The sequence below is a fragment of the Euprymna scolopes genome, chromosome 10 (assembly GCF_053919585.1).
Source record: "Euprymna scolopes isolate OS-2025 chromosome 10, ASM5391958v1, whole genome shotgun sequence".
NCBI lineage: Eukaryota > Metazoa > Mollusca > Cephalopoda > Sepiida > Sepiolidae > Euprymna > Euprymna scolopes.
In genome coordinates this window covers 66,508,103-66,530,405 of record NC_136491.1, presented here as the reverse complement: position 1 = coordinate 66,530,405, position 22,303 = coordinate 66,508,103, and the positions used below count along the sequence as shown (strand labels likewise).

General features: G+C 32.2%; 1 protein-coding gene across 1 annotated transcript in view; it reads right to left on the bottom strand.

Moving 5' to 3' along the window:
* LOC145286039 (2-oxoglutarate and iron-dependent oxygenase JMJD4-like) overlaps nt 1–22,303 on the bottom strand; it is a 47,883-nt gene that overhangs the window by 17,436 nt on the left and 8,144 nt on the right. Inside the window, exons 2-3 of the mRNA XM_080134665.1 lie at nt 14,423–14,588; nt 868–1,002 (exon numbers count right to left, since the gene is read on the bottom strand). Of these exons, the coding sequence (XP_079990791.1) occupies nt 868–1,002; nt 14,423–14,588 (301 nt within the window). The remainder of the gene's footprint in view (nt 1–867; nt 1,003–14,422; nt 14,589–22,303) is intronic.

Sequence of the window (22,303 nt, the reverse complement as noted above, 5' to 3'; positions counted from 1 at the left end):
CCTTGGACGTACTTGGCTTTTATATAGATATATATTTCTATTTATGAAATGATTCAGTGTTTTGAAATGCTTGCTAAACTTTCAGTTTTTTAATACATGAAGATTTGCTAAGTATTTAAAGCCAGTTTAAATAACATTCTATTTGACAATTTAAATATTTTTGAATTTTTGTCATCTATTAAAGATCACTAAGTAAACCATTTTTTTTTTCAATAAATGATTAAAGTGACTTGTTTATGAAGAAACCAAAATGCATTGTGGTAGATTTAATTTTGTGATTATTTTAAAATATTTATTTCAGTATTTTTGGTTTAAATAAATAAATAAATATAATGTATAAGTCTCTTAGAAACAAGAAACACTAATACATAGACACACAAAAAGTAGTAGCATAATTAATATAGAGAAGCGAAGATACCTCTGTTCGTCCATACATAAATTGTCAATAATCAATCTTTGATTTGGTTTGGTTGTTTAACAGCATATCAACCCTTCTCAGGTTTTTTAATGCCAAATTCATTTATTTTGGAAATAGTATTCAAGTTACATTCAGTTATTTTGTAGAAGTTTTTTTTTCTTCAAGCTCTTTATATCTTCAATCGTTGGTAAATGTGAAATATATTTAAATAATTAGTAAAGACATTAATAATTTATTCTAAATGAAACTATTACTAGGAGAGGGTAGGAGGGATTTACAATTTTCCAACAAGTTTTCTAATCTTAATAAGATAATGGTGATTTCATTCATCATACATATTATTTGTTATATAACAAATGAGCAATATCGAGTAACCATGCAAATAAAAATCTAAAACAATCTCAAGATTGTTAGAAAAACACAAGAAATATTAGAAATATTCAACTTACCAACTTCCTTTCGGTCCCATGTAAACAAAACGATAATCATCGGTTTGTTTCTCTTCAGAATCCCAACATTCATTCAGCCAATCAGATTGGAAATACACAGGTGTTATGTAAGCTTCTTTGTAGTCAGGAAAATCTCTAAAATATATATATATATATATATATATATATATATATATATATATATATATATATATATATATATAACCTTTGCAATGTTTGACCAATGGTAATTATTAAAAGAATAACTTGTGTATTGATTTTTTGTAGACTGTTATCCTCATCTCCATAGTTGTTGCTTCACCACGTTTCGGCTAACTATTCCTCTGGCCTTCTTCAGGTGGTCCCAAAGAATTCCAAAAGATAAAATAATAATATAATACCATTCAGTATTGACCTGAGAATGGAAGATCAGATAAGAACACAAAATTGGATTTATAAGACCATAAAATTTAGCCTTGGCACAGTGGATAGACACGTCGAGTCTCTATCGTTTCAGGTAAGCATTGTCTAAAGATAGCGGTTTTAATCTTACCCAAAGCAGGCCAGAGGATTAGTTGGCCAAAACGTGGTGAGACAACAACAACTATGGAAGGCAGTAATTACTGGGGATAAGTTACAAGACTTAGCATTTCTATCTTGTTGCAGTTAATCACTTGAAGGCCAGAGGAATAATTGGCCAAAACGTGATTAAACAACAATTATGAAGATGAGGATAACAGTCGACAAAAAAATGAATACACAAATTATGAAGCCTCAGCTCAAAGGATTCCAAAAAAATAAAAGAAAATATAAAAGAATAAATTAATGGACAAAATACAAATCATTTTTAAGAACATAGGAATATGTATTTACATGAAATAGTTTCTTCTAGTTGTCTGAAACCAAGGCCAAGAGGAACTCGACTATAAGTGTTAATGAGATCGAAATGATTGTCTGATGAAAGATAAGGAAAACTATGGGAGAACTGACATTGTTCAATGGCATGAATTATTACTTAGAGGCAGGTTTTAATTCATATCAATAAACGGTTTATTTGAAAATGGAAGTTGCAACAAGAATTGAAAGAGATCCCGCAGTAATGTGTTACATGGCCTGAATAAAAAACCATTATTGGGCTATCACAAATCCTTAAATTCTTGTAAAGAAGTTCTGTCTATGAAAATTCCACCTGGTGCTAGGCACATGGAAGGAAAGAGGAAAGTCTTTTTTCAATGTAATAGCAAAACAAGTTCTTGCTGTGAATGTCTTACAAAGATGAACCAAAGATTAGAGTTTTGACAATAAAATCAATGTTAAATTTGAAGATTTTTGAGGATTTGCATCTCATGAAATGTATTGTGGTTATTTTTTTAATTTTAAATAGAATTTATTATAATTGAAATTTATTTTCTTATCGTTTTTGTGGTTTCAATAAATATTTACTGATTATTAAATTATGATTTAAAAAAATAATTCAATCATGTAAGTATACATCATATTTACACCAAAAAATTATGGACACAATATTAAGTTGTTTCATGATTATATGCTTAGATTATGAAAACCAATCTCGAAAAATATTCACACACATATATATAATAATTAAAACACACACACAATAATAATAATAATAATTTTACTGATCATCATAAAAAAAAAGATATTGAAACAAGAATTTATTCACTTGCCTCTTCTGCAGGGGCAGAATTAGACACAAGGTTAGTTTTAATGAGCTCTACAAAAATGGGCACTTTGGATTGAGACAAAAATAAAAGTTATCTTCGTCTTGAAGGATTTCTCTTTCACTGATCGAGTGCCGAAAATATAAAGTGTAAGTATCAGAACAGGTACTACACTTTTCACCTATGAGTTATCTAACCATATTTAATTATTTTCTTTTCATTCATTTTTTAATGTTACTTAATATTGAGTTCACTATGTAAATATATGTTATCAAAAAGACCATTAAAAAAAACTTTTTAGAACTATTAGTATATATTATATTTTTAATTCTTGTATTGACTTTTCATTTTTTTTGTTTTTATTACTAGTTGGGGTTTATATAAGGCATATTTTCTTTATGGATCTTGCTTTGTTTTTCTATACTGATCTGCTGTTTTTGCCTTCGTTGCTGTGCCACGGTCGTTTTTTAATAAAAATTCCTGATTTGCATAAAATTGTGAATACAAGACAATTTAAATAAGAAAAATAAAGAAAGCAATACAAAATCATTCCTGAAAAGAGAGCTAACCATTCCTGTGTGATGAAATAAAACGAGTTGAGATGCCACAGAGACAACTGTCAAAATTAAGACAGTAAAAAAGAAAGGATAAAAATGACAATATTGACAGGTTGAAATAAAACGAGTTGAGATGCCACAGAGACAACTGTCAAAATTAAGACAGTAAAAAAGAAAGGGAAAAAAATGACAATATCGGCAGGTTGAAATAAAACGAGTTTAGATGCCACAGAAACAACTGTCAAAATTAAGACAGTAAAAAAGAAAGGAAAAAAAATGACAATATTGGCAGGTTGAAATAAAACGAGTTGAGATACCACAGAGACAACTGTCAAAATTAAGACAGTAAAAAAGAAAGGAAAAAAAAATGACAATATTGGAAGGTTGAAATAAAACGAGTTGAGATGCCACAGAGACAACTGTCAAAATTAAGACAGTAAAAAAGAAAGGAAAAAAAAATGATAATATTGGCAGGTTGAAATAAAACGAGTTGAGATGCTACAGTGACAACTGTCAAAATTAAGACAGTAAAAAAGAAAGGAAAAAAAAATGATAATATTGACAGGTTGAAATAAAACGAGTTGAGATGCTACAGAGACAACTGTCAAAATTAAGACAGTAAAAAAGAAAGGAAAAAAAAATGATAATATTGGCAGGTTGAAATAAAACGAGTTGAGATGCCACAGAGACAACTGTCAAAATTAAGACAGTAAAAAAGAAAGGAAAAAAATGACAATATTGACAGGTTGAAATAAAACGAGTTGAGATGCCACAGAGACAACTGTCAAAATTAAGACAGTAAAAAAGAAAGGAAAAAAAAATGATAATATTGGCAGGTTGAAATAAAACGAGTTGAGATGCCACAGAGACAACTGTCAAAATTAAGACAGTAAAAAAGAAAGGAAAAAAATGACAATATTGACAGGTTGAAATAAAACGAGTTGAGATGCCACAGAGACAACTGTCAAAATTAAGACAGTAAAAAAGAAAGGAAAAAAAAATGATAATATTGGCAGGTTTAAATAAAACGAGTTGAGATGCCACAGAGACAACTGTCAAAATTAAGACAGTAAAAAAGAAAGGAAAAAAATGACAATATTGACAGGTTGAAATAAAACGAGTTGAGATGCCACAGAGACAACTGTCAAAATTAAGACAGTAAAAAAGAAAGGAAAAAAAAAATGATAATATTGGCAGGTTGAAATAAAACGAGTTGAGATGCCACAGAGACAACTGTCAAAATTCAGACAGTAAAAAAGAAAGGAAAAAAAAAATGATAATATTGGCAGGTTGAAATAAAAAGAGTTGAGATGCCACAGAGACAACTGTCAAAATTAAGACAGTAAAAAAGAAAGGAAAAAAATGACAATATTGACAGGTTGAAATAAAACGAGTTGAGATGCCACAGAGACAACTGTCAAAATTAAGACAGTAAAAAAGAAAGGAAAAAAATATGATAATATTGGCAGGTTGAAATAAAACGAGTTGAGATGCCACAGAGACAACTGTCAAAATTCAGACAGTAAAAAAGAAAGGAAAAAAAAAATGATAATATTGGCAGGTTGAAATAAAAAGAGTTGAGATGCCACAGAAACAACTGTCAAAATTAAGACAGTAAAAAAGAAAGGAAAAAAAAATGATAATATTGGCAGGTTGAAATAAAACGAGTTTAGATGCCACAGAAACAACTGTCAAAATTAAGACAGTAAAAAAGAAAGGAAAAAAATGACAATATTGACAGGTTGAAATAAAACGAGTTGAGATGCCACAGAGACAACTGTCAAAATTCAGACAGTAAAAAAGAAAGGAAAAAAAATATGATAATATTGGCAGGTTGAAATAAAAAGAGTTGAGATGCCACAGAGACAACTGTCAAAATTCAGACAGTAAAAAAGAAAGGAAAAAAAAATGATAATATTGGCAGGTTGAAATAAAACGAGTTTAGATGCCACAGAAACAACTGTCAAAATTAAGACAGTAAAAAATAAAGGAAAAAAAAATGATAATATTGGCAGGTTGAAATAAAACGAGTTGAGATGCCACAGAGACAACTGTCAAAATTAAGACAGTAAAAAAGAAAGGAAAAAAATGACAATATTGACAGGTTGAAATAAAACGAGTTGAGATGCCACAGAGACAACTGTCAAAATTAAGACAGTAAAAAAGAAAGGAAAAAAAATGATAATATTGGCAGGTTGAAATAAAACGAGTTTAGATGCCACAGAAACAACTGTCAAAATTAAGACAGTAAAAAAGAAAGGAAAAAAATGACAATATTGACAGGTTGAAATAAAACGAGTTGAGATGCCACAGAGACAACTGTCAAAATTCAGACAGTAAAAAAGAAAGGAAAAAAAATATGATAATATTGGCAGGTTGAAATAAAAAGAGTTGAGATGCCACAGAGACAACTGTCAAAATTCAGACAGTAAAAAAGAAAGGAAAAAAAAATGATAATATTGGCAGGTTGAAATAAAACGAGTTTAGATGCCACAGAAACAACTGTCAAAATTAAGACAGTAAAAAATAAAGGAAAAAAAAATGATAATATTGGCAGGTTGAAATAAAACGAGTTGAGATGCCACAGAGACAACTGTCAAAATTAAGACAGTAAAAAAGAAAGGAAAAAAAATGACAATATTGGCAGGTTGAAATAAAACGGGTTGAGATGCCACAGAGACAACTGTCAAAATTAAGACAGTAAAAAAGAAAGGAAAAAAATGACAATATTGACAGGTTGAAATAAAACGAGTTGAGATGCCACAGAGACAACTGTCAAAATTAAGACAGTAAAAAAGAAAGGAAAAAAAAATGATAATATTGGCAGGTTGAAATAAAACGAGTTGAGATGCCACAGAGACAACTGTCAAAATTCAGACAGTAAAAAAGAAAGGAAAAAAATGATAATATTGGCAGGTTGAAATAAAACGAGTTGAGATGCCACAGAGACAACTGTCAAAATTCAGACAGTAAAAAAGAAAGGAAAAAAAAAATGATAATATTGGCAGGTTGAAATAAAAAGAGTTGAGATGCCACAGAGACAACTGTCAAACTCCAGACAGTAAAAAAGAAAGGAAAAAAAAATGATAATATTGGCAGGTTGAAATAAAAAGAGTTGAGATGCCACAGAGACAACTGTCAAAATTAAGACAGTAAAAAAGACAGGAAAAAAAAATGATAATATTGGCAGGTTGAAATAAAACGAGTCGAGATGCTACAGAGACAACTGTCAAAATTAAGACAGTAAAAAAGAAAGGAAAAAAAATGATAATATTGGCAGGTTGAAATGAAAAGAGTTGAGATGCCACAGAGACAACTGTCAAAATTAAGACAGTAAAAAAGAAAGGAAAAAAAATGACAATATTGGCAGGTTGAAATAAAACGAGTTGAGATGCCACAGAGACAACTGTCAAAATTAAGACAGTAAAAAAGAAAGGAAAAAAAAAATGACAATATTGGAAGGTTGAAATAAAACGAGTTGAGATGCTACAGAGACAACTGTCAAAATTAAGACAGTAAAAAAGAAAGGGAAAAAAAATGATAATATTGGCAGGTTGAAATGAAAAGAGTTGAGATGCCACAGAGACAACTGTCAAAATTAAGACAGTAAAAAAGAAAGGAAAAAAAAATGACAATATTGGCAGGTTGAAATAAAACGAGTTGAGATGCTACAGTGACAACTGTCAAAATTAAGACAGTAAAACAGAAAGGGAAAAAAATGACAATATTGGCAGGTTGAAATAAAACGAGTTGAGATGCCACAGAGACAACTGTCAAAATTAAGACAGTAAAAAAGAAAGGAAAAAAAAATGATAATATTGACAGGTTGAAATAAAACGAGTTGAGATGCCACAGAGACAACTGTCAAAATTAAGACAGTAAAAAAGAAAGGAAAAAAATGACAATATTGACAGGTTGAAATAAAACGAGTTGAGATGCCACAGAGACAACTGTCAAAATTAAGACAGTAAAAAAGAAAGGAAAAAAAAATGATAATATTGGCAGGTTGAAATAAAACGAGTTGAGATGCCACAGAGACAACTGTCAAAATTCAGACAGTAAAAAAGAAAGGAAAAAAAAAATGATAATATTGGCAGGTTGAAATAAAAAGAGTTGAGATGCCACAGAGACAACTGTCAAAATTAAGACAGTAAAAAAGAAAGGAAAAAAATGACAATATTGACAGGTTGAAATAAAACGAGTTGAGATGCCACAGAGACAACTGTCAAAATTAAGACAGTAAAAAAGAAAGGAAAAAAAAATGATAATATTGGCAGGTTGAAATAAAACGAGTTGAGATGCCACAGAGACAACTGTCAAAATTCAGACAGTAAAAAAGAAAGGAAAAAAAAAATGATAATATTGGCAGGTTGAAATAAAAAGAGTTGAGATGCCACAGAAACAACTGTCAAAATTAAGACAGTAAAAAAGAAAGGAAAAAAAAAATGATAATATTGGCAGGTTGAAATAAAAAGAGTTGAGATGCCACAGAAACAACTGTCAAAATTAAGACAGTAAAAAAGAAAGGAAAAAAATGACAATATTGACAGGTTGAAATAAAACGAGTTGAGATGCCACAGAGACAACTGTCAAAATTCAGACAGTAAAAAAGAAAGGAAAAAAAATATGATAATATTGGCAGGTTGAAATAAAAAGAGTTGAGATGCCACAGAGACAACTGTCAAAATTCAGACAGTAAAAAAGAAAGGAAAAAAAAATGATAATATTGGCAGGTTGAAATAAAACGAGTTTAGATGCCACAGAAACAACTGTCAAAATTAAGACAGTAAAAAATAAAGGAAAAAAAAATGATAATATTGGCAGGTTGAAATAAAACGAGTTGAGATGCCACAGAGACAACTGTCAAAATTAAGACAGTAAAAAAGAAAGGAAAAAAATGACAATATTGACAGGTTGAAATAAAACGAGTTGAGATGCCACAGAGACAACTGTCAAAATTAAGACAGTAAAAAAGAAAGGAAAAAAAAATGATAATATTGGCAGGTTGAAATAAAACGAGTTGAGATGCCACAGAAACAACTGTCAAAATTAAGACAGTAAAAAAGAAAGGAAAAAAATGACAATATTGACAGGTTGAAATAAAACGAGTTGAGATGCCACAGAGACAACTGTCAAAATTCAGACAGTAAAAAAGAAAGGAAAAAAAATATGATAATATTGGCAGGTTGAAATAAAAAGAGTTGAGATGCCACAGAGACAACTGTCAAAATTCAGACAGTAAAAAAGAAAGGAAAAAAAAATGATAATATTGGAAGGTTGAAATAAAACGAGTTTAGATGCCACAGAAACAACTGTCAAAATTAAGACAGTATAAAATAAAGGAAAAAAAAATGATAATATGGGCAGGTTGAAATAAAACGAGTTGAGATGCCACAGAGACAACTGTCAAAATTAAGACAGTAAAAAAGAAAGGAAAAAAAATGACAATATTGGCAGGTTGAAATAAAACGGGTTGAGATGCCACAGAGACAACTGTCAAAATTAAGACAGTAAAAAAGAAAGGAAAAAAATGACAATATTGACAGGTTGAAATAAAACGAGTTGAGATGCCACAGAGACAACTGTCAAAATTAAGACAGTAAAAAAGAAAGGAAAAAAAAATGATAATATTGGCAGGTTGAAATAAAACGAGTTGAGATGCCACAGAGACAACTGTCAAAATTCAGACAGTAAAAAAGAAAGGAAAAAAAATGATAATATTGGCAGGTTGAAATAAAACGAGTTGAGATGCCACAGAGACAACTGTCAAAATTCAGACAGTAAAAAAGAAAGGAAAAAAAAAATGATAATATTGGCAGGTTGAAATAAAAAGAGTTGAGATGCCACAGAGACAACTGTCAAACTCCAGACAGTAAAAAAGAAAGGAAAAAAAAATGATAATATTGGCAGGTTGAAATAAAAAGAGTTGAGATGCCACAGAGACAACTGTAAAAATTAAGACAGTAAAAAAGAAAGGAAAAAAAAATGATAATATTGGCAGGTTGAAATAAAACGAGTCGAGATGCTACAGAGACAACTGTCAAAATTAAGACAGTAAAAAAGAAAGGAAAAAAAATGATAATATTGGCAGGTTGAAATGAAAAGAGTTGAGATGCCACAGAGACAACTGTCAAAATTAAGACAGTAAAAAAGAAAGGAAAAAAAATGACAATATTGGCAGGTTGAAATAAAACGAGTTGAGATGCCACAGAAACAACTGTCAAAATTAAGACAGTAAAAAAGAAAGGAAAAAAAAAATGACAATATTGGAAGGTTGAAATAAAACGAGTTGAGATGCTACAGAGACAACTGTCAAAATTAAGACAGTAAAAAAGAAAGGGAAAAAAAATGATAATATTGGCAGGTTGAAATGAAAAGAGTTGAGATGCCACAGAGACAACTGTCAAAATTAAGACAGTAAAAAAGAAAGGAAAAAAAAATGACAATATTGGCAGGTTGAAATAAAACGAGTTGAGATGCTACAGTGACAACTGTCAAAATTAAGACAGTAAAACAGAAAGGAAAAAAAATGACAATATTGGCAGGTTGAAATAAAACGAGTTGAGATGCCACAGAGACAACTGTCAAAATTAAGACAGTAAAAAAGAAAGGAAAAAAAAATGATAATATTGACAGGTTGAAATAAAACGAGTTGAGATGCCACAGAGACAACTGTCAAAATTAAGACAGTAAAAAAGAAAGGAAAAAAATGACAATATTGACAGGTTGAAATAAAACGAGTTGAGATGCCACAGAGACAACTGTCAAAATTAAGACAGTAAAAAAGAAAGGAAAAAAAAAATGATAATATTGGCAGGTTGAAATAAAACGAGTTGAGATGCCACAGAGACAACTGTCAAAATTCAGACAGTAAAAAAGAAAGGAAAAAAAAAATGATAATATTGGCAGGTTGAAATAAAAAGAGTTGAGATGCCACAGAGACAACTGTCAAAATTAAGACAGTAAAAAAGAAAGGAAAAAAATGACAATATTGACAGGTTGAAATAAAACGAGTTGAGATGCCACAGAGACAACTGTCAAAATTAAGACAGTAAAAAAGAAAGGAAAAAAAAATGATAATATTGGCAGGTTGAAATAAAACGAGTTGAGATGCCACAGAGACAACTGTCAAAATTCAGACAGTAAAAAAGAAAGGAAAAAAAAAATGATAATATTGGCAGGTTGAAATAAAAAGAGTTGAGATGCCACAGAAACAACTGTCAAAATTAAGACAGTAAAAAAGAAAGGAAAAAAAAAATGATAATATTGGCAGGTTGAAATAAAACGAGTTTAGATGCCACAGAAACAACTGTCAAAATTAAGACAGTAAAAAAGAAAGGAAAAAAATGACAATATTGACAGGTTGAAATAAAACGAGTTGAGATGCCACAGAGACAACTGTCAAAATTCAGACAGTAAAAAAGAAAGGAAAAAAAATATGATAATATTGGCAGGTTGAAATAAAAAGAGTTGAGATGCCACAGAGACAACTGTCAAAATTCAGACAGTAAAAAAGAAAGGAAAAAAAAATGATAATATTGGCAGGTTGAAATAAAACGAGTTTAGATGCCACAGAAACAACTGTCAAAATTAAGACAGTAAAAAATAAAGGAAAAAAAAATGATAATATTGGCAGGTTGAAATAAAACGAGTTGAGATGCCACAGAGACAACTGTCAAAATTAAGACAGTAAAAAAGAAAGGAAAAAAAAATGATAATATTGGCAGGTTGAAATAAAACGAGTTGAGATGCCACAGAGACAACTGTCAAAATTAAGACAGTAAAAAAGAAAGGAAAAAAATGACAATATTGACAGGTTGAAATAAAACGAGTTGAGATGCCACAGAGACAACTGTCAAAATTCAGACGGTAAAAAAGAAAGGAAAAAAAAAATGATAATATTGGCAGGTTGAAATAAAAAGAGTTGAGATGCCACAGAGACAACTGTCAAAATTAAGACAGTAAAAAAGAAAGGAAAAAAAAAATGATAATATTGGCAGGTTGAAATAAAACGAGTTGAGATGCCACAGAGACAACTGTCAAACTCCAGACAGTAAAAAAGAAAGGAAAAAAAATGATAATATTGGCAGGTTGAAATAAAAAGAGTTGAGATGCCACAGAGACAACTGTCAAAATTAAGACAGTAAAAAAGAAAGGAAAAAAAAATGATAATATTGGCAGGTTGAAATAAAACGAGTCGAGATGCTACAGAGACAACTGTCAAAATTAAGACAGTAAAAAAGAAAGGAAAAAAATGATAATATTGGCAGGTTGAAATGAAAAGAGTTGAGATGCCACAGAGACAACTGTCAAAATTAAGACAGTAAAAAAGAAAGGAAAAAAAATGACAATATTGGCAGGTTGAAATAAAACGAGTTGAGATGCCACAGAGACAACTGTCAAAATTAAGACAGTAAAAAAGAAAGGAAAAAAAAATGATAATATTGGAAGGTTGAAATAAAACGAGTTGAGATGCTACAGAGACAACTGTCAAAATTAAGACAGTAAAAAAGAAAGGGAAAAAAAATGATAATATTGGCAGGTTGAAATGAAAAGAGTTGAGATGCCACAGAGACAACTGTCAAAATTAAGACAGTAAAAAAGAAAGGAAAAAAAAATGACAATATTGGCAGGTTGAAATAAAACGAGTTGAGATGCTACAGTGACAACTGTCAAAATTAAGACAGTAAAAAAGAAAGGGAAAAAAATGACAATATTGGCAGGTTGAAATAAAACGAGTTGAGATGCCACAGAGACAACTGTCAAAATTAAGACAGTAAAAAAGAAAGGAAAAAAAAATGATAATATTGACAGGTTGAAATAAAACGAGTTGAGATGCCACAGAGACAACTGTCAAAATTAAGACAGTAAAAAAGAAAGGAAAAAAATGACAATATTGACAGGTTGAAATAAAACGAGTTGAGATGCCACAGAGACAACTGTCAAAATTCAGACAGTAAAAAAGAAAGGAAAAAAAATGACAATATTGACAGGTTGAAATAAAACGAGTTGAGATGCTACAGTGACAACTGTCAAAATTAAGACAGTAAAAAAGAAAGGAAAAAAAAAATGATAATATTGGCAGGTTGAAATAAAACGAGTTGAGATGCCACTGAGACAACTGTCAAAATTAAGACAGTAAAAAAGAAAGGAAAAAAAATGATAATATTGGCAGGTTGAAAGAAAAAGAGTTGAGATGCCACAGAGACAACTGTCAAAATTAAGACAGTAAAAAAGAAAGTAAAAAAAAATGATAATATTGCCAGGTTGAAATAAAAAGAGTTGAGATGCCACAGAGACAACTGTCAAAATTAAGACAGTAAAAAAGAAAGGAAAAAAAAAATGATAATATTGGCAGGTTGAAATAAAACGAGTTGAGATGCCACAGAGACAACTGTCAAAATTAAGACAGTAAAAAAGAAAGGAAAAAAAAATGATAATATTGGCAGGTTGAAATAAAAAGAGTTGAGATGCCACAGAGACAACTGTCAAAATTAAGACAGTAAAAAAGAAAAGAAAAAAAAAATGATAATATTGGCAGGTTGAAATAAAACGAGTTGAGATGCCACAGAGACAACTGTCAAAATTAAGACAGTAAAAAAGAAAGGAAAAAAAAATGATAATATTGGCAGGTTGAAATAAAAAGAGTTGAGATGCCACAGAGACAACTGTCAAAATTCAGACAGTAAAAAAGAAAGGAAAACAAAAAATGACAGAAAAAGAAAGGGAGAGAAAGAATGCAACAATTGTTAATTGCTCGCAGAAGTTGCAAAATAAAAAAGAGCTGATAAGAACTATTCTGGATTTTCTCAAAAAAAAGAAACATTATCTTTTGGCCAAAAGACCTTGATGAGATTTGACAATAAATTGAATTTCCCAAAAATTTGGGAAAGTCAATTTATTTAGTAGTAAAAGTATATTTTAAGGATTTGTTATAACCCAATAATGTTTTTTTTATTTAGGCCATGTGAGGCTCTCTTTAGGCAATGTGGTCTTGACATATAAGAGGATTTTGTTATCTGTCTTTCCTCTTTTTTTTTTCCCCCCAAAACGAATTATGAACTTGACCGATATCAAGGATAAGATGCCATTGCTTGGGTTTTCCTAAAATACATCTGTCCTATAGTAGTTAACACCCCTATATCTATGGGTAGTATGGATATAGGGGTGTTAACAATCCAAAGACAATGTCAATTGTTGAAAATTGCTTATCAAAGGAAAAGCTAAAAGGACCATACACTGCGATGATTGTTAATTAAAATATCACCATTAACCCTTTTTCTAGAGTTGAAAATTTGAATTCAGGAATTAAACAAATAAAACACATTTGTAATCAGCTCAAAAGGGGAGAAAAAAAACTATTCATGGTAGCAAGGGAGGTGGAAAATAGATAACGGAAAAGAGGGGTGAACCTAAAAATCCATTGGCCACTTGGTCTGAGAAAGCATTCTCCAGAGTTAGAAATTGTAGAATATTACCAATGGTGTATTACTGATAATTGGTAATTGGGAGTTAAATTCTATTGGTAAGAGGAGTGGTGCTATGGCCCAGGGTTCTCACTATAATGCAGTGATCTAGAGACAGTCAGACAAAGAGCATCAGAAGAGAGAGAGACCTGACTGGACTGGGCTGGGCTGAGAGACTCTGCTTTCTCCTCACTGGATTGTGCATTGCTGAAAGTCTGACCCTCAAACTTAGGGCTGATGACTGAGCCTAAACACCCAGAACACACTGCTTTCTCCCCAGTAGATTGCTCGTTGTTGAAAGACTGTTAGGGTTAATGGCTAAACTTGAGAATTGTACAGACTGACCAGAAGGTGCTATCCACACACAAATTTTAAGGGCCTAAGTTGAGACTTTTGAAGAATCAAAGTATATGGCTGTTTGTATGAATAATTATTGTTATGTTATCCAAAAAGACCAATCGTCAAAGTGTTATTCGTTTTTCTTTTGGCTTACATGACCTTTGCTCCTCAGCAATACAAAACTTTGCTCCTCAGTGATTTGCCTTTTTGACTTTTTTACTATGTGAGGGAATAATAATTCACTAGACAGAATCTTTTAACACCCAGGGCCTTCATCAGAGTGACCGCCGAGAATCAAAAGAGCAACTGGGACCCAAAACGACCGAATTCAGTGGCATCACTCACTGAACATCGTTGGAGGAGTGCGAAGGGTTAAACCGAATATCATGATGGTGTTGTGTTACATAAAAAAATGTTACTTTCAAATCATGTGTTCTGCAATTTGCTCCCTCAAGTTATTTTGAAAATTCTGTTTGTTGCTAGTTTGCTTAAAGTAAGAATTGTGAAACAGAAAAGTGTAAAATGAATGAACCTGGTAAAATGCCAATCTTTGAGGTAAAGACACTGCATTGACTTTGGATAATCACGTGAGATAAATTCTTGCCAATAATGTAAGTAATCAGCAAAATTCTTTTGGATTTTCGGATGGGAACAAAATTCTTCTTGATCACAAATCGCAACAGGAACAGAAACTTTCCCTACAAAAAAGAAATGAATTGAATGAATTTTGATTAATGAACCAAAAACATTCTAACATAATAGATTATAAACAAAATTTTCACTCTCAGTTTTTTTTTGATTGGAAATAAAGCAGAAATTTTTAATCATAACTTACTGAAGAAAGATTTCTTTTAAATTTTTATACAAATCATTTTAATCTCTTACAACTCAAATATCGTGGCTAATTTGTCTCCAGATGAGTGACAGCTTAAAAATACCAGCTTTTGTAAGCACTCTCCATCCAGAATGTGCATGAAAGTGTACGATTTGAGCTAAGGAGAATGACATTTACAAGTCAATTTATAATCGACACAAAAACACCAAACATAGACATCATGTAAATGGCAGATTATCACATTGAAACGTTTTTCTTTTCTAACATGTATATGTTATTTAAATTTTCATACAATTCAACGAATACACAGGCAAAGAAATGTAAATCTAAAAAAACAATAATGTATCTAATGACACTTGTCTATAACTTATTATAAGAATTGCATTTGATGCAAACTCCTTAGCGTAAGGATACAACAACATATTAGTGAGATTTCTGACACAATATTCAACTAATGCTTAGAGCAAATCAATTATAAATAAATATTAATAAACCATTAATATAACTTTGCTTTTGAAAGAAAAAAAATAACAGTATTAAGTTAATTTAATCAAAAGAAATATTTGAACACACAGGTCAGTGAAGAAGTGGTCATCAACTATTGTCTACAAAACAAAAAACTAAAACAATAGAAAAAGTATCACACTAGAAGCGACAGCAGTAATAGCAATTAATGTTCAAAAACTGTATTTCATTGTGAATAAAATAAAAACAGATCAACAAGTTATATATTAAAATTAGTTAACATTGAAAAAGTATTATTTCTCGAGGCTCAGTGAGGAAGAAAAACGTTTGATTGGCATTATTTTCAATAAATTTTCAGAGCAATTATAACTGAAAGAAAACTGTTTGGTGAATCATCTAAAATTAATGTCTTGTATGACAAAAAAAAAAAAATAAAATAGTCACTAGATTTTATTAATTGCATTATTTAATTGCAGGTAACTGATCCAGTGGTTCACTATCAAAAACTGAACAGTAGAAAATAATAGAACTTACTATTGCTAGGATCCTAATTGCAGAGTTTCAGAAAAAAAAAAAAAAACTGCTAAGGAAAGACAATAAATTCACATTTGGAAAAACACTTCATATCAAGAAAATGTACAAACCTCCAACAGTAATATGCATCAAATTACAAATGAAGTTACAAGCATTGTTATGCAATTCTGGGAAAGTTAAAATTGTTGCAGTTGTGAGAGAAATCATGCAATTCGCTGTTCAATATTTGGATCAATGTACAATATATTTGGTAAAATAAACAAAAACAAAAAAAGGTCATTTGCAGAGTAAAAGCACTAAACTAAATACAAGAGGAACCCATGCAAAAATAGGCAATGCATCAGGACTAATACTGACTAGAGGAACATTTGAAAAGCTTAACAATTAGTAGCATAAAATTATCTTATTCTCTTATCAGAGAGACGAAGTGATTTAAATATACGAAGAACAGAGGAAATATTAATACCAATATCGAGAACATGATCAAAAAGTACTCAATATTCCAAGAAAATTTTTCTTACGCAATTAAAGAGATGAACATGATTCCCCAAATCTAATTGCTTTGCATATAGCTCTAAACTGTTGAAAAGACACAATTTAAGGGAAAATAAGCAGATTTAGTGATGTTATGTATATGAGCAACAATTTCACATCCTCGAAATTTGAAAGAAATTTGGAAGGATTTAATCTGACGAATAGAAATTCTTAGCAAAATTTTGAAAGCTACTTACATCAAATAATTTTATAGAGATTAAAAATTAACATAACAAAATTAGCTTTATAGTGATCACTTCACTACAAAATAAAATATCAACTCAAACAAAAACTCAGATCAGCAAACTCAACTAGAAGTGATAGGAAAACATATGCCACGCTTTTGAAATTTGGAGATGAGGATTGGTTATTTGTATTATTTGGATTCAGTGGACTACTGTTCTCATCTTGGGTGTGATTTTCACAATGTTTTGGTTGATATAACCTCCGACCTTCTTCAGGTGTATCTTGTCGAACTCTGGAATGTTTCTGTTGAACTTGGGAATTTGGACGGAATTTTGAATGGAACCCTTCATGTACTTCACACGGAAAACTTAACCTTCAACCTTCAGGAGATTATCAATTTTACAATTGATTTTCCCAAGTACTCTAACCACTGCGCCATCAATCCTTGTGGACATTTCTAGTATGAATTTTGGGAGCCTTATTTCTAGTTATAAATATCACTATTTATTACTATATATATATATATTATTGTTTATTTCTTACTGTACATATTACTATATATATTACTAATTATTACTATATATATATATTATTGTTTATTTCTTACTGTACATATTACTATATATATTACTAATTATTACTATATATATATATATATTATTGTTTATTTCTTACCTGTATATATTTTCTATTATTATTTACGGTTCCCATTTCGTGTTAAATTCTATACTATTCTCAGTAAAAACAAGGACCTAATACCACCTGCAAAATACAGACAGCTAGTACAGTATTACAGCAATCTACCACACCTATTCATCCTCCCTAAGATTCATAAGGATGGTATTCCATTATCAGCACCTGAAGTTCAACATGCCATCCATCCAAGAATTCAGCTCACTTTGTGGAAATAATAAACAATGCTCCCATTCATTCCAACCAAATGGTGAGTCTAGATGTAGTGAGTCTGTTCAAGAACGTACCCACTGATGAAACTGACAGTGGTACGGGACAAGCTGACTCCTGATGCCTCACTGAAGAAATGAACTTGCATCCCAATTAACAATATAATGAAGATGTTGACCTTCTGTGTAGAAAGTACAAACTTTGTGATGGGATCTGATGTATATCGGCAGGAAGAAGGTCTGGCGATGAGATCATCATTGTTCATAAGTATTGGCCAATGCATACATGGAATACTTTGAGGAAATGGCATTAAGATTAAAATCACTAAAGCTAACAATGTGGTTGCGATATGTAAATGACACATTCATACTCTGAGCACACCAGGAAGATGTTCAAACATTATTAGACCATGTGAACTCTATCCATCCACCTACAGAGGTCACAATGGAAAAAGAACATAACAACTTATCGTTCAAGATGTGCTGATAACCTGCACTGGTCAGGGGTTTATGTCATCTGTATATCAAAAGCCAACTTTTCCACTCCCACCATCCATATAATGTAAAGAAAGGAATTTTCTGTTGCCTACAACAGCGAGCAAAAGCAGTAACAGCAATGCATATAAAGAGTTTGAGAGAAACCCTCCATCAAAACAACTATCCAGAGAGCATGACATCAGCTCCAAGAAATTTGAACCAGACACGAAAGGACACTGTCGTTAGTTTAAGTTTGTTGTTATAAGTAATTGATAAACAAGTTGTGGTTTTATTTAATATAGAACTTTATTAACATATTTACATAAGAAGAGAGATTGAATGTATGTGTGTAGAGGTCTATGCCATGTTGTCAAATACGTATGCATTAGGCGGTTGACATCAATATTCATACGCCATGATTTACTTGTTACGCGTATGAAAGTAGTTCTATGATAACACTACATCCCCCTTACCAGAAGGAAGAAAAGTAGTACACATTGTTCAGATATTTATTGTTTAAATTTGTTTGGCCTATGGATTTCACGGCCATGTCTTGTTATGTTTGGTGTGTGTTTCTTAGTGTTTATTTGGTTTGAGATGCTTGTGTTAGGGAGTCCAGATTGAGATTGGGTTTGGTCACTGAAGTGAACATGCTTATGGGTTGCTTTTCCATCTGCTCTGATATGGACTCTGTTACGTCTTTTGACGATCCATCTGGCAATTTGAAGATGTACGATCTAGGTTCTGTACATTTGCTGAGAATTGTTGCTGGTTTCCATTTTCCAGTTTGGTTATCCCACATACGTATGTGTTGTCCAGGGACAAGTGCTGGTAAGTCATGGGCTGTTTTATCATGATAGGTTTTTTGTATATCCTGTCTGTGCTTTAGTTCTTTGTGGATATGGTCACGGTTGGGAAATCTGTGATTCGTGATTTTTGCAATCAGGTTCGATTTCATGATGCGACTGTTTAGAAGTTCAGCTGGGCTTGGAAGTTTGTGGCTGATAGGCGTTGTTCTTAAACACAGCATTGCAAGGTTAACATCTCTTCTTGCTTGCTTTGCTTTGACTATTGTTCTTTTAATGGTTTGAATCTGTCGTTCAATAAAACCATTTGATTTAGGAAACCTTGGAGATGATGTGATATGATCGAATTGCCATTGTTGAGCAAATTCTTTAAATGCTTCACTGGAGTACTGTGGTCCGTTGTCACTAATAACTCTGGTGGGAATACCATGTTCTGAAAATATCTGCTTCATTGTTGATATGACCATGTTGCTTGTGGTCATGCCATTCATTTTCCGTATGATTGGGAATTTACTATAATAATCAGCAATTATGAGGTATTCCTGGTCGTTACAGCGGAACAAGTCAGTGCCAACAACTTCCCATGCTCTGCTAGGGATGTCATGTGGTTGTAAAGTTTCCTTTGGTTGTGCTGGGAGGTTTTCCTGGCATATTGAACACTTTTTGATCATGTTCTCAATATCAGTGTTAATTCGCTCCCAGTATACAGTATCTCTAGCTTGCAGACGTGTCTTTTCGATACCTTGATGGCTGTAATGTAGTTGGTCCAGGATAGTTTTCTGCTGGTTTTCAGGGATAATAATCCTTGAGCCTTTCATGATTATGCCATCACTGACAGATAACTCATCTCTGTATGACCAGTATGACCGAATTGTCGGTGGTACTTCCTTAATTGAGTCTGGCCATCCTGTTGTTATGGTTTCATGTAATTGGTTGAATATTGGATCAGCCTTTGTTTCCTTTTTTATTTCATTCAGGCATTCGCTCCTGAATCTCACCAAGTCAACTCGAATATCGATCATGTCAGTATTTTGAGTACTGGGGAGGCGACTTAGTGTATCAGCTACAGTCATTTCTTTGCCTGGTATGTATTCTATTTGTATCTGGTATCCCTGTAATTTAGTCATCATTCGTTGTAACCTAGGAGGTGCACTGGTGAGTGGTTTCTGTAGTATCATGACCAAGGGTTTATGATCGGTGTGTACCTTGAACTTCCGTCCATATAGGTAGACATGATATCTGTGGACACCAAATACAATTGCTAAAAGTTCCCTTTCTATGCATGCATACCGTTGCTCGGCGTCTGTTAGAGACTTTGATGCATATGCAATAGGTTTTTTGTTTTGCATTAATGCTGCTCAGTTTGTAGCATTGGTACTTCACTCATGTTGAAGTACGTTAATGTGGAGTCTTTGGTGATTATTGTTTTAAGTGTTTCAAAGCATACCTTGCATTCTCAGAGAAAAGGTATGTCTTTCTTCAACAAGCCTCTTAATGTATGTGTCTTGTCGGCCAAATTTGGGATGAATGGTGATAAATATGTGACAAGGCCTAAGAATTCTTGTAGTTCTTTTTTGCATGTTGGATATGGCATGTCTTGTAAGTCTTTAAGTTTTTCTGGGTCTGGGCTAACACCATTTTCACTATATATCATTTCAAAGAAAGATATATTTTTTTTTATTTTATTTTGTATTTTGCTGAATTAAACACAAGACCATTTTTTGCAGCTACTTGCATGAGCCTGTACAAGATCTTATCATGCTCTTTGTCTGTTTTACTATAGACAACAATGTCGTCTGTAATTCCAATTGCTCTGTCAACTTGTTGGAGTATCTGGTCCATTTTCATTTGAAAAATGTCCTGGGATACACTTAACCCAAATGGTAATCTCTGGAAACAGTATCTGCCAAAAGGGGATTGGAATATTGTTAGCAGCTGAGATTCCTGATCCAAATGTATGGACCAATAACCAGCTTTGGCATCAAGTTTAGAGAACAGCTTGGCACCTGCAAAGTGGTGTGTTAGCTCCTCCACTGTAGGGGTTGCATGGTGTGGTCTTTTTAGCGCAATGTTAAGGCGTCTTGGGTCTAGACAGATTCTCAGGCTTCCATCTTTCTTGTGTGAATAAGCTAGGCTGGAAACCCAGTCTGTTGGCTCTGTGACTTTTCTAATGATCTTGTTGCTGACCATTTTGTCTAGTTCCTGTTTTATGTTGTCCTTTAGGGCAATTGGGGTTTTTCTTGGTGGGTCAATGTGAGGTTGTATGTTTTTGCTCGTTGTTAACTTGACATGTCCAGGCATAGAGCCTATTTTGTCGAATTGATCTGGATAGATCTGTACCAAGTCTTCGATTTTGTTGATTGGTTTGACTATATTTTGTTCTTTCACCGTGCAGTGAAGAGTGACCATTTTCAGTATTTCCAGTGATGGTAGTCCTAGAATTGCTGGTCCATTTATATCTACTATATAAAAGGTGCTTTCGTGCCAATCAGAGGTTTGGTAGTTGCATGGTATACGGATATTCCCATAGCACTTTATCGGTGTTCCATTGTAGGCTATTAATTTTTTGTCCTTACTTTGTTTTTTTAGTTTTGGGAAGCTATCAGTGGTTAATTTCTCAGGAAACATTCTATGGAATGTAGAAATTGGTAATGTATTACCTTGGGCTCCAGTATCGACTTTAATTCGTAATCTGTGAGTCCCATTTCGATTAGATAATTTTATATTTATATAAGCGAAGGCTTCATCTCTCTGTGTTTGAGAGGGTGTGTTAATGGTGGAAAAAGTTAAATTTTCAAATTGTTCATTTAGTTCCTAACTGTTGTTCCTGGATGATATATCAGTTTGGATTAAGTGTTTTTTCTTGGTCTGGTTCATGTTTAATGGTTTTTGTTTTCCACGGTCTCTGTTTTGCGACCTTGACCTTGATCTTCTGTTATATAAACATACTGTTGCCCAGTGGTTATATTTTCCACACGTTTTGCATTTGGAACCAAATGCTGGGCATGCTTTATGTCGACGTTCGTGACTTTTTCCGCAATTAAGGCAGTTGTTTGTCTTTCTATTTTGTTTATATTTTGTAATTGCTTGTATGTCAGTATTGGCGCTATTGTCCTCCTCATTATTGGTGTTTAACATCTCTCTAAGCTGTTTAATATGTGCGTTTGTTGCTTCGTACGTTTTACCAATTCGGATGGTTTCATCCAGTGTTAGCGCATTATCTTTTCGTAGTAGTTCTTTCTGGAATTCGACAATTGGGGTACTTGCAATAATTAGTTCTATAATTCGCTGTTCTTGTTCAGTGTCGGTTAGTGAGCATTTTAACGTAAGTTGACGACATCTATTGACAAAGTCGTCTAATGTCTCATTTTGTTTTGGTTTATAAGACATTAGTTTTAGTCTGTTAATCCTAAAGTTTTCTTTAGGTTCTAAATGCTCCAAGAATTTATTAAAAATGGTGTTGGGAGAACTTTTTTCCTCATCTGTCAATTTCCAAGTGTTAAATTTTTTGAGACCTTCGTTGCCAGTCTTTAGCAGTATGTAATTCACTTGTTGGTCAGTTTTTATTTTGTTTATAGCAAAATATAGTTCTAGCCTCTGTTTAAAAAGTTTAAATGTTTCCGCTGGATTTGGCATTTCCCAGTCCATAAACAGAATAATGTCATTATTGGTAG